Source organism: Diadema antillarum, unplaced genomic scaffold, assembly GCF_040938485.1.
Source record: "Diadema antillarum isolate AM-2024a unplaced genomic scaffold, OU_Dant_1.0 seq00000541_RagTag, whole genome shotgun sequence".
Lineage (NCBI taxonomy): Eukaryota > Metazoa > Echinodermata > Echinoidea > Diadematoida > Diadematidae > Diadema > Diadema antillarum.
In genome coordinates this window covers 58,361-73,500 of record NW_027271488.1, presented here as the reverse complement: position 1 = coordinate 73,500, position 15,140 = coordinate 58,361, and the positions used below count along the sequence as shown (strand labels likewise).

The 15,140-nt window shown below is 40.3% G+C and overlaps 1 protein-coding gene across 1 annotated transcript in view; it reads left to right on the top strand.

Moving 5' to 3' along the window:
* The window catches only part of LOC139734701 (uncharacterized), a 54,284-nt gene extending 40,219 nt beyond the window's left edge, over window positions 1-14,065 (top strand). The window contains exons 5-10 of the mRNA XM_071645494.1: window positions 2,310-2,577; window positions 5,931-6,031; window positions 7,602-7,743; window positions 8,300-8,518; window positions 12,018-12,147; window positions 12,779-14,065. Of these exons, the coding sequence (XP_071501595.1) occupies window positions 2,310-2,577; window positions 5,931-6,031; window positions 7,602-7,743; window positions 8,300-8,518; window positions 12,018-12,147; window positions 12,779-12,950 (1,032 nt within the window). The 3' untranslated portion in view covers window positions 12,951-14,065. The remainder of the gene's footprint in view (window positions 1-2,309; window positions 2,578-5,930; window positions 6,032-7,601; window positions 7,744-8,299; window positions 8,519-12,017; window positions 12,148-12,778) is intronic.
* The last annotated feature ends 1,075 nt before the right edge of the window (window positions 14,066-15,140 follow it).

The window sequence follows — 15,140 nt, the reverse complement described above, 5'->3', positions numbered from 1 at the left end:
CAAGTTACATTGTATGAAGCTCACTTGGATGTGTAGCAATGTGCCCCAGTCAACAGGTGACATAATAAATATGGATTAAGGGGGATTAGGTAATCTCTATGTATTGACAGTGAACTTCAATATAGCTGTCTACAACAGCCGAGAGGTGCTCAGAGGAAAATTAGCAAAGATAAACTAGCAATAGTACTGCAAGAGCAGCTACTGTAACAGCAACAACAACATCAGTACAAAAGAAACCTAATAGCAGTGGTGTTTTGGTAGTCACATGTGTCTGAACTATTTGTGCCAAGTGATTACCGGTATGACTCAGGAAATGTCATAGTTTCAATTTACAAGGTCATGTGCTGTCACAGACACTGCCATCTAGGGAGCATTGAAGTGTACCCATGCTTTAGCATGTCATATAGCACATAAGTACCACAATGTAGTATACAAATGATGCACAGGATAGAGTACGTTAGTGGAGGCGTATAGTGCACTCAGGGGGATTTACAATTGTGAAACATGCACGAGGCGAACCACTAACGCCACGAAATAATCCTGTGCATCATTTGTTTTATAAAATGGGTCGAAAATTCGAAAACTAACAGCATTTTTCAGTGTTTTTCATGTACCTTTGTGGGTCAAGACGTCCGAAGATGTTCGTCCCAAACATTTACGCACGTCGCACTCGGAAATCCCGCACATATAAGTATGATGGGGGTTGGGTTTCCGGACACTTAAGTTCCCACATGAAAACTTACTTATTTTACATAGAATATGCACCCTTTACCTTAAAGACTTGATATAGACTGCTCATATAGGCCTACTAGACAACATACTCTGAAAACGGCGTGAGAATTAACCTGCTAAATCGTTGGATTTGCCCTTCAAAGTGACTCCTTGTACGCGTCCGGTCCCACAACGCTTGGTCTACTGTACACTGTATGTATGATACGTACGCCGCGCCACACATGTTATGCACAAGGGAAGAAAGGCCGGCCGGCCGGCCGGCAGTCCGAACTAGAAGTTGTTTACAGGATTGACAGCGCGTATGCATGCAATTCAAAGGAGCCACCGCACGCACAGACGATCGGCAATAGGATTTAACACGCAATGCAATGGGACTGAGTAACCAAAGCACATGTGACTCATTTCAGCGCTTCCTATTGGCTACATTCTTGAACCCATTTTATAATAGATATTAAAGTGCTATGCTAGCAAAGTACAATAAACAACCAATTGTGCTGTTATTTTCATCATTGTTGCTTTTCGTTGAAGTGATTTCTAGCAAATGTCATGTGATGGGCAGTCAACCAATCAGGTAGCAAGACTCTCTTACAGTTTCGCATGAATACCAACATGCAGGGCTGAAGTAGATGAAATGTTAGTTTGAAGCTACATAACAATGCATCCCTTACTGTTAAAGTAGAAATTTTCGCGGTGTTGAAATTTCCGCACATTTCGCGCAAACAGAAACTAGCGCAAAAATAAAAGCACGCAAATATTTTTGCTTGCCATATGTTCCTGTGTGTGATGTCCTGATTCAGCGGATTTAAAAACATGCGAAACTCTTCTTGCCCGGCCAAGTGCGAAAAATTAGTCCCGCGAAAATATCCACTTTTACATTATTTGTTTCTTTTGTGTTTCTTTATGTGATGTCATGATTTAGTAGAGTAAAGGCCACCGCACACTATACAACTTTCAATCGCACTGCTGACCGACTTTGGATGTGAAATAAAGCGAATGTGTTTATTCTGAAGCTATTTTGATTTTATTTCCGGTCGAAAGTCGGTCAGTTGTGGGACCTGAAGTTGGACCTTAAGTGTGCGATGGCCATAACATCCATTATTCACATCTACACACAAAATGCAATGCCGGGAAAATATACCTTATATTTAAGTATTACACACTGAATGATGTACATTGTATTATAAATTTGTTATGAGCTTAATTTGAGATTTGAGAGATATTATTGGTATATGATGAAAGGTCATGTAAGGACATGTATAGTTATTAACATCTCATCTGTACATGTACCGAGCATTGAGCATTTGCTCTTCTTGGCAAGTGACTTTAGGACCTAAGGAAAACAGTTGATCATACATGTACCTTTGCATATAAATTAATAACATTCTAAGCAAGGTTTTTGTGCATCGAGTAAAAATTTATATGTTTTCTAATTGAAGGCAAAATAACAGCCTATCATGTGCAGTTGAACTGGTATGTAATGTCAATTTAGTGATTAGATTCAGAAGAGATGATTAGCGTTTAGATATGAGCATGAGGCGTTTACTAAGAGGCGGTGAACATACCTGTGTTGTCTACAGATCATAGAAGCTGGAGGGCTCCCTCTGTTGGTCAGCATGCTGCATGCCGAGTGCCTGGAGGCGCAGGAGGCTGCAGTCAAGGCCTTGTGGAACCTGGCCTTCTCCGACGACGTGGTGAATGAGCTGCAGAGCAATCCAGACTGTTTAAAGGCATTGAAGGATCTGAGCTGCAGCCAGTCGGCGGAAATCGCCAAGGCAGCCAATGGTGCATTGTGGGTAATCAACAAAGAGGCGGAGAAGAAGGAGAGAGAGGAAACCGGCAGAATTGGTTAGTGACTGCTCTTAGTGAGAGTGATTTTAGGGATACGTGTAACTTAACTGCAGAATAAAGTTTTTGTTTGCTTGAGAAGCTTTCAGTACCTTTTAAAATGTGGCCAGATGTAAAGATGATACTGACTTTCAGAAAATTAGATACATTGACTCCTGTTATAATGAAGACCTCGGGACCAGCAGGTTTTTCTTTCATTATAGCAAAATTTTGTTATTGCTGAACAGTAAAGTGTATAAAGATGCAAATCATAATTTGGGGACCTGAATTTTTACTTTGTTGCAACAAGTGCGTTTGGTATAGCAAGAGTGCATTGTATATGGTAAACTATAGAGTATTGTATACGCCGTTATTTTCACATATTGATACTTTTGTCGCTGTTTTAGGATGTGATGAAAAGTTGCAAGAACATGTGTCGGTTTTCAGTTCACACTGCACTTTCCCTGATAGAATTGATTATCTCATGATTTTTAATTTATATTCTACGATTAAATGCATTTCCTAGTCAGAAGTGAGAAAGTGGAATTTATGATTATGCTTGCTGCTTTGTGACCAAGTTTTGATTGTGTCGATATACTGGACATATTATATGTTTTATCATTCCTGCCTACCAATGACACAATTTCTGTTCAAGACCCTTGCAATGTTTTCTCATGTGACTTAAGCACCAGTGAGTTTTGATGGTGCATACAGAAGATGCACTTTAACCATGTTTGCCTAATGTTGCATTTGTTTTTATGCCTCCGCCACGAAGTGGTGCCGGAGGCATTATGTTTTGGGGTTTTCCGTCCGTCCGTCCGTCCGTCCTTCCGTCCGTCTGTCCATAATGAATTTTGTGGACAGCGTAACTAAAAAACCTTTTGAGGTATCCTAATGAAACTTGGCATGTATGTGTATTAGGGGGTAAAGTTGTGCCTATCAACTTTTGGGTGCACTTGCTCAAGGTCAAAAGGTCAAGGTCAAATATGTAAAATTTCACTATTTCCACCATATCTGTGCAATGCCTGAAGATATTTTCTTGAAACTTAGTGTATAGGGCCTACATGTGTTACCCAATTAAGATTCTCTGGTGAAAGTTTAGGGTCATGAGGTCAAAGGTCAAAAGGTCGAGTAAAAATATTAAAACTTCACTTTTTAGCTCACCTGAGCCAAAGGCTCAAGTGAGCTATTGCGATCGCCCTTCGTCCGGCGTCCGTCGTGCGTCGTGCGTCGTGCGTCGTGCGTCGTCCGTCGTCCGTCGTCCGTCGTCCGTCGTGCGTCGTCCGTCGTGCGTCGTGCGTAAACTTTTTACATTTTCATCTTCTTCTTGAAAACCCCAAGACCGATTTTCATCAAACTTGGCAGGTAGCATCCCTAGGGGGTTAGGAACTCAATTTGTTAAAATGGGCACCATGACCCACCCAGGGGGCCCCCAGGGGGGCCCAAACCCCCCAAAATTAAGGAATCTTTAAAAATCTTCTTCTCTAGAATCAGAAGTGATAGAGCTAAGTTAATACTATGAGTTAGTTCATTGATGACTGTAGTTTCAAGTTTGTTCATGGCAGAATCAGGGATGCCCCCCTTGGGACCCAGGGGAGGGGGGTGGGGAGGGGTTCTAATGGGGCCTAAATTGTACATTTTCATCTTCTTCTTGAGAACCCCATGACCCATTTTCACCAAACTTGGCAGGTAGCATCCCTAGGGGGTTAGGAACTCAATTTGTTAAAATGGGCACCATGCCCCACCCAGGGGGCCCCCAGGGGACCCCCAGGGGGCCCAAATCCCCCCCAAATTAAGGAATCTTTAAAAATCTTCTTCTCTAGAACCAGAAGTGATGGAGCTAAGTTAATACTATGAGTTAGTACATTGATGACTGCAGTTTCAAGTTTGTTCATGGCAGAATCAGGGGTGCCCCCCTTGGGACCCAGGGGAGGGAGGTGAGGAGGGGTCCTAATGGGGCCTAAATTGTACATTTTTATCTTCTTTTTTAGAACCCCATGACCCATTTTCACCAAACTTGGCAGGTAGCATCCCTAAGGGGTTAGGATCTCAATTTGTTAAAATGGGCACCATGTCCCACCCAGGGGGCCCCCAGGGGGCCCAAACCCCCAAATGAAGGAATCGTTAAAAATTTTCTCTAGAATCAGAAGTTATACAGCTAAGATAATACTATGAGTGAGTACATTAATGACTGTAGTTTCGAGTTTGTTCATAGGAGATCCAGGGGTGCCCCTCTTGGGGGCAGGGGTGGGGGGGGGTGGTTAGGAAGGTCCAAATGGGGGCCTGAATTGTACATTTTCATCTCCTTCCTGAAAACCTCATGATGGATTTTCGTCAAACTTGGCAGGTAGCATCCTTAGGGGGTCAGGATCTCAATTTATCAAAATGGGCACCATGCCCCACCCAGAGGGCCCCAGGGGGCCCCCAATTCCCCAAATTAAGGAATCTTTAAAAATTTGGGCCCTTATTGTACATTTTCATCTTCTACTTCAGAATGCCTGGTCAAATTTTGGTAGAGCTGTGAATAATTTAGATTAGTGACTGCGTGAAAGGTGAACTTGCGATACTCAGGTGAGCGCTAGACCCGCGGGTCTCTTGTTTCTCTGTACCATGGAAATTGTTCAAGGTATCTTCATGGAACATAGTATGTATATGTACTGACTGGCAGTGATTATCTAGAGAATTTAGGGCTCATGGGGTCAAAGGTCAAGGGCAACACTTTAAATTTTACTATTTCCCTCATATTTATGCAATGCCAGCAGGATTTTTATTTTATTACACTTGGTGATTGCATATTTAACCTAATAGAGATTCTCTGGAAACTTTCCTTTTTTTTTTCTTTGCCTCAAAGGTCAAAACGTCAAAGATCAAGGGAAAGTGCTGAACTAACTTTTTCCTCCATATCTCGGAAGTGGCTCAAGTTATCTTGAAACTTCCTAGATATTTATGCAAGTTCTGCCTGACAGTGATTACCCTATTAATTTCAGGGTCAAAGGCCAGATGAAAATGGTAACAATGTACTTTTCAATACAGAAATTGCACTTTTTCTCCATACCTTGAAAATTACTCAATGCATAAACTTACGAATGGGTCAAAGTCAAGTTAAAGCCCTTAAATCCCCAAATACATACTGTCCTATTCATCCAATTAAACCTAGGTCAAGGAAGATGAACATTCAACACATTTGTGACAAACTTGTCATTTTAATATTTTGCCAGTTTTGTGAAAATGTAATCACACATTGTCCACGTGTACTATATACCTATTAGGAGAATCATGCATTATGGCGGAGGCATACCAGTCACCTTAGCGACATTTCTAGTTCTTGTTTTTTTCTTGTTTATTTGTTTGTTTTGGATCTTTTCTTATTCAAGATTCGGAGACCAAAAGTTTCCAGGGCAAGAAGCCTCACATCATGATCAGCTACCAGTGGGATTCGCAGAAAGAGGTCCTCGACATATGGAAGGCATTGAAGGTGAGCAACTCCTTTCCTCTCTTGCCTACCGCTATCTTCCCTATCATTGTCTTGTCCTTTCCATTCGCTCCTCTCTTCTTCCTCCTCTTCCTCTTCCTCTTCCTCCTCCTGCTCCTCCTCCTGCTCCTCCCCTATCATGATTAAAAACTGATGGCAGCACCAGAAAGATGCATTTTCAGTGCTAAGCATGCGCTATTGATAAGTACAGCATTTGTAATGCGCCATCAATCTAGTAGCCTATTCTGAGGCGCAGCGGGACATAATTATAAAAAAGAATAACATACATTATAGTCATAGTTGTACATATGAAGGTTGGAGAAGAAGAAAGAGATAGAAATATTGACGCGATGAGCAATTCAATGAATATTCAACCAAAACAAGATGAGAACATTTATGACTTCAGAAGCTTTTTAAATGTCTCAGTGGTTTCTGCTGATCAGATCCTCAGTGGAAGAGCATTCCAGAGAGATGGGGCTGCAGAAGCAAAGGTTTTTTCTCTGAGAGTCTAGATTGTTCTTTCAACAGTCAATTGTTTACTATTACATAAATGAAGATTTCTGCCAGGGACATATTCTGAAACAAGGTTTTGCAAATATTTTGGAGCTGAAAAATGTACTACTTTTCCATGTATGAAGAAAAATGTTAAACTCTATTCTCTTGGATACTGGTAGCCAATGAAGATTTTCAAGCTACCGGTGAGGAACATCTTTTACCCCTCCTCAGTTCTTTCCTCTGGCACCTTTTCTTGGAAAGTTGTAGAAGTCAAAAGAGAGATATCTATCACATTTGAAATGTGGCACTCCTTCTTTACCTCCCCTTCCCCTCCACCTCACCACCACTCCACCCCCTTTTCTCCCATCATGTCCAGAAACCCAGTGGTAATCAAAGAAAGATGTCCTCCATACAAGGACTGCATCAGCAATGAAAGAAACTCTACTCTTCATCTTCCCCTTCCACTCCATCTGCCATACCCCCTCCCTCTTTCTCCCATCATGTAGAGAAGCTACTAGCAGTCAAAGAAAGATGTCCTCCATATAAGGGATGCATCAGTAGTGAGGACCACTCTCTGTAGACATAATCTCTCTCCACTATCCCTCATCTGCCCCCCCCCCCCCCCCTTATCATAATCACAGAGATATGACCATATGGTATGGAATCACATGTAATTGGTGATTAGGAACATCTCTCATTAGTATCCCCCCCAAAAAAAAAAAACACAAAAAAACACAAAAAAAAACACAAAAAAACACAAAAAAAACCCAACAACAACAACAGAAACAAAAACAAAACTAAACTAAACTAAACCAAAACCAACTCACACTTTCCTTTAACTATCCCTTATATCCCACTCATCTCACAGTCAGCAAAAAGTATGCTGTGTTCACTGCTTGGTTTCCTTTGTTAGTTACAGCATTTTCCCATTCCATAATTAATTAAACCATTACCGGTATACTGCTGTTTAATAGGCAGTGGGCCAGTATGAAGATAAGTAGACCAGTATACGATATAGAAAAGGCAGTGCCAGTCGTGAGTCCAAATCTATATTTCTTTTTTTCCCGAAAAAATACAGCTTGCGGACTACGAAGTGTGGATCGACGTTGCCTGCATGTATGGCTCTACATTACAGGCCATGGCGGAGGCCGTTGAGAATTCATGTGCCATGTTGATGTGCATGTCAGAGAGATACAAGGAGAGCCCAAATTGTAGAACAGGTACGTGTAATCATGCACGGGGGGATCGGAGGAGGTGGTGGGGGCGGGATGGGAGAAAGAGAGGGGCATTCAGGAAGTTGGTCTTGAATGTTTGTCTCTACTGTTAAAGTAAGGTAATCCTATGAGATTTCTATATTAAGGTAACTTGAGTGCGTATACTCTGTTACTTTTTGTTTCCACACAGGCTCCTTCAGTGTGACAAGTGATCGTTTGTTTCTCATTGGTTTTGAGCTAGATTTTAGTGAATGAATTCTTTGTGTTTATTGTACCAAATAGTATCAATGGAGGCATTTAGGGTTGTGTTGTCATCCATGGGCTCATAGTCAGTATATTCATTTTAAATAGTTGTATGATTTGAACTCTTTCTGCACCATTCCTTCAGGCAGGACCTATTCAATGGATGCAAGAACTGTGCACCTCACTTCTTTGATATCCTCTAGACTTTATTAGATGTTGAATTGAACTGAATTGTTTTGTCTGTATCTGACTATGTAGCTGATAACATGTTGCTTGGGGAGAAGTGTGTTAATCGTGAGATCCTCTCCCCCATGCACAGAGGCAGAGTACGCCTTCACACGTCGCAAGCACATCATCCCCATCATGATGGAGGAGCACTACCAGCCTGATGGCTGGCTGGGCATCATCCTCGGGGCCAAGTTCTACATGGACTTCTCTGGCCGCCTCAACAAGAAGGATGAGATGCAGAAACTCATCAAGGAGGTTGACATCCACTGTCCCATGGCAAAGAAATCCAGCGATAGAAGTGATTCTCTTGGTAAGGAGGCTTTGGACCAACTTGGACCAATCTGCAAGCCTCAGAAGCCACATTTCTTGTGGTGTGGCGCTTTATCTTTGTATTATAGCTTTTTTTTTTATATACCTCATTTCATGAATCCATAATTTTGATCAGTTAGAGGTGCAGTCAATATTTTTATTATATACCTCATATATAGATTCCTCTCATCTGATTGGTTAAAAGTGGAGTCATAAAAATAGCTGTGCCCCATTTTTGATCAAAATGACGTCATGATTTACTGTGCCCGGGGCATAGAATCAACTGTGCCCTGTAAATAGGTTTGGAGACAGTCGCAACCCCGTACACATAGATCGCTCATATGTACGCACCAATGATATGCCCGCCGCGCTGTCGATCAGCGTTGATTACGAGTCCTTGTTTAATTCAAGTAACCTTTTAACCAATCAGATAAGAAGAATCTATATTTTCGGTATATAAAACAAATTATGACAGCTTGATATTCAGGGCACAGATAAAATCATGTAGGCCCTCGGTGATGTGAAAACCATAACTATGCCCGAAGCGAAGCTGAGGGCATAGTTATTTTTTTCACATCACCTTGGCCCCATAATTGTCCCCGCCGAACGAGTTCGAGCAGGGGACTATGAAACCGGCTCCGTACGTGTGTGTGTCCGTGTGTCTGTCCGTGTGTGCGTCTGTGTGTGATCAAAATCTTCAATTTGCTACTTCTCTGTCATTTATGAGCCAATTTTGATTCTGTTTGCTTTATATGATAGCACTACATGGGAGCTTTGAAACTTGTACACAGAATTTCAGTTGTGACTTTTGACCATGACCTTTGACCTATATTGTACATTTTGCTACAAAATGCTACTCCTTCGCCATTTCTAACCCGATTTCGATTCCGTTTGCTTTATGTGATGGCACTAGTTGAGGGCTTCAAAACTTGTACACAGAATTTTGACCTTTGACTTCTTTGACCTTTGACCTTGATTTTTTGACCTGTATTGTACATTTTGCTACAAAATGCTACTCCTTCGCCATTTCTAACCCGATTTTGATTCCGTTTGCTTTATGTGATGGCACTAGTTGAGGGCTTCAAAACTTCTACACAGAATTTTGACCTTTGACCTTGATATTTTGACCTGTATTGTACATTTTGCTACAAAATGCTACTTCCGGGGGGAAATATATTACGCACTGCGTAATTTCTACTTTTCCTTGTTTTAACTGTGCCCGTATAGCAGTCATTATTTGTATACTATATTACTACAGTTATTCCAATCTTGCTAGCGCACTCATAACCTGTATACAGTTTAAACTCGCCTAAGTCGACGTCGCATATGTCGAATAATCAAGCAAGTCGAAGATTTTAAAAAGTCCCGATTTTTCCCCATTGACTTACGTGTATTAATTCACTCACAAGTCGAATTTTTAAAGTCGAACACTCGCCTAAGTCGATGAAATTCCAAGAACACTTTCACGGAAAAACCATTGAATTCACTGTGCCTAAGTCGAATAAGATTTTATTGTGTAATAAATCACTGTCAAAATCACGAGACGCCAGTTTTTGTTTGCATACAGTATATACAAAAAGAAACTTTGCGTTAAACATTAACGTTTCATTAACGCAAGCGGTTTCACCTGAATCGTTATTAACGCAAACTAATGATCGGGAAAATTAACGTTTGTAGTAACGATGAGTAACGATCCCAAGCGCAAATTAACAATGTTTCGTTGACATTAACGATAGGTAACGCAAGAACTCACGCGAGATTTTGGTTTCCGTTACCCAGACCTGGTGAAAGGACGACGTAGCCCCTGCCGAGTGTAGCGATCTATGCCTTATATACTTAGCGGAGTCTTTTCGCGAATCGGATCACGATTTCGCGAATGGTTAATATGCGACCGGGGTCACCAAAAACGCACGCCGGGCCACCAAAAAAAAAAAAGCCGGATGTTTGCCTTCAGTTTTGGAAATGAACAGCGGTAACAATCGGCTCCATAAGATGCTAGAATAAATGTCAGATGTTTGCTCTTAATTTTGGAAATGAATAACGGTAATATTCAATGTGGATAAAGTGTCTTGCTGAAGGGCAAATATCAGGCACACCGCTCCAGCTCTCGGCTCCAGAGTAGACAATATACATGTGTACGCGTGGTGTAACTGTAAGTCGATCTTTTTTGACTTACGCACAAGTCGAAACTCGCCTAAGTCGATGTGTTTTGCTCAGTCCCGAGAAGATCGACTTATGCGAGTTTAACTGTAGTTCTAAAGATACTCCTTTTTTGCAAATCCTAACAGGCAAAGCATTACTTCAGGAGAACAAGCATTTTCCTGTGCAGCCCCAAATTGTGGAATAACTTACCATTAGAAATTAGGAAGTCCCCAACTGTAACAGTGTTCACATTTGTTTGAAGTAAGACCTCAGGATGATTTTAGGATGTTTGTGTTTGAACATCTTTAACCCATTAAGGACGAGTTGCGAGTATACTTGGGCAGATGTCTGTGGGAAATGCTTGTTGAAGCAAAATCAGTCCATCCTCAGTGGATTAAATTGGTTGTACTTTATACAGAGTTAAAGAATTTATACTGATTGGGATGAGGAATAGAAATGTTTTCAAGATTCATAACAAATCACAATGAACGAGGATTATTGACATAGCAGTTTAACGTAAGAATGTATGAATAAATGCTCATGGAAGCAGAACAAAAGAAGAAAGCATGCATTGCATTCTACACAGGTAAAAATTGTTAAAGATGGGAGGTAATTGTAAACGAATTACATGGCTACATTTACTGAAACATGAGCCTCTATGTGATCATCCTTGTTCAGTGTAATATATCTTGGGTATTTCAGATCATTGGATTGTCCACTCAAGGATCACAAGAAATTGCACATATGTATACATGGCACTATTAAATTATATGTACTTCATAATATGAAATCATACTTATCATCTGGAATGTCTCTCTAAGCTAAATCAGAAGTTCTTGCAGATCAGAAGAATGTATGAACATTGGTTCTGTTCTTTGTGAATTGATATATTGTCATTATAACTGTGCATGATAAAGATGTTCAAAATCAGTCAAAACATGTAAGACTTCAAATCTCCGTCAGTGGGTGTTTTCATCATTTTTATTCGATAATCATTGCTGTAATGCTCACTTAAGTATATCTTGTCTATCACATTTGTACAATGTCATTCATCTCATTAGTACTGATATCAAATTGTTTGCAACATTTGTTATGCCTCTGTTACTGACCTATTTTGATATTTGTCTTTCACATTGTACATGCATGACACTGCAAAAATAATGGGTATTGTGCATCAGTGAAAGGAGAATAATTGTGTTGAGGTAGTTTGATAAAGCTAGCTTCCTTCAATAGCCACTGGGTCAGAGTAGATGATTTTATAACAACCTGACTGTAATCACCACGAAGTCATGCTTGTCGTTTTTTCCCGATGTCAGTTTTAATGGTTTCATGTTATCCTCTTTTTGTTTTGTGATCAGATGCACCAGGAAAACCGCTCGGAAGTATCACTTTTTCGGTGGAGGATGCCAGCAAGTCGGCAGCACTGTCCTGTCTAGAATGGTCAGCTGGTCAGGTGCAAGACTGGCTAGCAGAAAATGAGCTGGACATGTAAGCAAGTTCACTTTTGACCATAGCACTATGCTAGTTGCAAGGAATATGCCTTATTACTGATTTTAGCAGAATACATACACCATCCAATGTGGGCTGTGATTGATGCAAATAAGCATAATGTTTCTGTTTAGGAATAGATCTTTTTTTTTTGGGGGGGGGAATGATGTTCAGGTCACTAAGATGACAGATCATTTGAAACATTTACAATCACATTTATCGTAGAGATCAGCATTTAACTTATATAAGATCTTTTGAAGTTGAACTTTCCTTCAAAGAGTTTGAAGAAAGGAAGAGTTTCAGTTCATGAAGTTTCATGATCTGTAGGTAGTAATTTTACAGAAAAAACTGGACACAAATTTCACATTGCATTTAGGAATGAATTCCATGTTACATTTCAATTGAATCTTATTTAGATCATAAAAGTAGAAATTAGTTTGTACAATCTTGTTTCAAAGTGTTTGTGACAGTAGGAGACTATACATCACCTCAGCTGCCTGCTACTAAAAAGGAGCTGACCAAAATGTCACAAGAAATCTGAAGATGACTTGTTTGATGTTTTTGGCCTGAAGAAGACCGTTCTACCAAGTGAATTCATTCCCGACCCCGTCTTGATTGCAATATTGCACAGATTGCGTGAATCCATGGTGGACTACAATGGAAGGCTCCTCTACAGGCTTCACAAGCTGAAGAAGGAAGCCCCCGAATTCTTCTACACTAGCATCAAAGAAGACCTGGGACTGTTAAAGCTCATCGACATTCTCAGGTTCACCGAAGCCTTGGACTCGCTCATACAGGACTAGGGGCGGGGCCAGGTCGTCCCGGCAACCTGAGCGTTCAAATGAAAAAATGCCTTTCTCCTTGTAACAGCCATGATGCCACTGTATATTCCAAATGATTTATGCTGTGTTTGTAGCAGATGTGAGTTTTGCCTGTTCCTCATTTCATGTTTTTTTATATGTTTGGTATGTTTGCTTTTGTTTTTGTTTTGTTCTTGTTTTTCGTAGGGTTGGCCACAACTCAAAAAACCTCTCATGGGTTGTTAATGGGTGGGTTCACATACTGTTTCAGGTTTAAAAGTGTTTGGGCTTCTTATCCCAACACCACCAATTTTTTTCATACTGTAAAATATGCATGCAGTCTCTTGTAGTCCGACTTAGAGGAACAAGCTTAGAAATGATGTACCATGGCAATAATTGACCCAAGATTGTTGCAAAATGTTGGTCCTAAGTTTAGTGGGTCTTTGCCATACACAAAGTATGTGTAGCTCTTGCCATTTTGGAAGAAAACTAGCAATATTCATTATTATAGGTCACCATTTTCATCCAACATCATTATTGTGTATTTAGGCATAGTAGTGCAATATTTTTTCCCCATTTTTAAAAAAAGAATCTTGTGTGATGGCTTCTAATTGTAGACCAATAAGCAACTTTCAGTGTATTGATAAGCTTAGTGGGAAAAACATATAAATGAATATCTCCAGTAACTTTTACAATTATTTCCCAAATGCAGTTGGCAGACTGTTTTCTGAAGGACTGCAATAGAGTAGACAGGCTTGCAAATATATTCAGAGCATATGAATCTTTGCATAGCAAAGCTTATTTAAGTATTGCCCTGACATAGCAATGACTGATGCATGCAAATTGAATTCCAGGATACATCAAGTATTCAGTCAGATCAGGTTATAGCTTGTTTCTAGGTTCTGAAAGGAAAGAAATCCATACATTGAATGCATTAAGGAAACTGTTTGGGCAGGGTAGAGTGAAGTGTGATCTCATAGCCATTGTCTTGTGGAAGCTGGCTCTTGAATATTCTGAAATCCACCAGTTGCCGTTGATGTTATGGGCTGTGTGATGATTTCTGTCCCTTTCCATCCAACATTTCTAGAGCTGGTAGAAACGTTCCCTGCAAGATGTTGCTCTGACGTTGTTGCGGTAACTTTTGCCACGTTGTCTATTAAGACGGTACCCCTCACTCTCTCCTGCGGTTTTATTGCCCGAGGCGAGGGATTTTGTTCTCCAAACATTGACATGATATTGTCAAGGGTAACAGGGCTTTAGTGTATTTATTGTCAATGGCATTTTATGATGTGGTTTTGAGAGGGTTAATGTCCATTATTCACCAGGCTGAGTTGTGTTGATGTTTTTATTTTTGAACACCCATTCTTATGTAGAGATATCCACAACCAGTATTATATTTCAAGTTCTTCACTGTTGTGATGTTACAATGAAGAACTTACTAGAAGCAGTCACAATCCTGAGTAGTGGCAGAAATATTTTTAACAGGACATGTCCACCTGCATTTTCATAATCTCTACACTGTATGCTCCATTTTGGACAATTTAAAGTCAATACTTATTTCTGATTTGTCAGTCGGAATGTTACAACAGGCTGTAATTCATCAGAATTGCTGTAACTTGTTTTCTCTTATGAAATGATAATTAAGCAGTCACTGGAGCTATCAACAATTGCAGTTACCATGATAGTGATTGAAATACTTGTAGCTTAGAATTATATGCCCTTCAATATTTCATGCAAGTGGTTTCTAATTATCTTGCAAAAAGATTAAAGGCTGAATCCCCATCTCAGACAGCCTTTTTTAGTTTGACAGTATAATGATTGAGCTACAATTTTGTTTTTGTTACATGTAATATTATCTCAAAATTTTAAGCCTAAGTTAGTTTATATTGTAACGATTGTATTATTTTTAGTTTTCTTCATATTCGCTAGTCCTGCAGCTTGAGTGAATTTGGTGCTGTATAGTGGACCAGTTACCTTTTACAGTAAGTATGTGCTGCCAAAGCTCTTGACTGCCGTTGCAGTGGTGAGCTGTTTAAAGTGCTCAGTCAGTTGTCCCGACCGTCCACAAAATTAGACACACGCGATGTTCATCTTAACAGGCCAAGCTTAAGAATTTCTGCTTTCATGGAGGCTGGAGTGATGTTGCTTTTCCTGCGCCCGACTCTCGCTGGTCGCTCACTTTGGGGCTTTCAT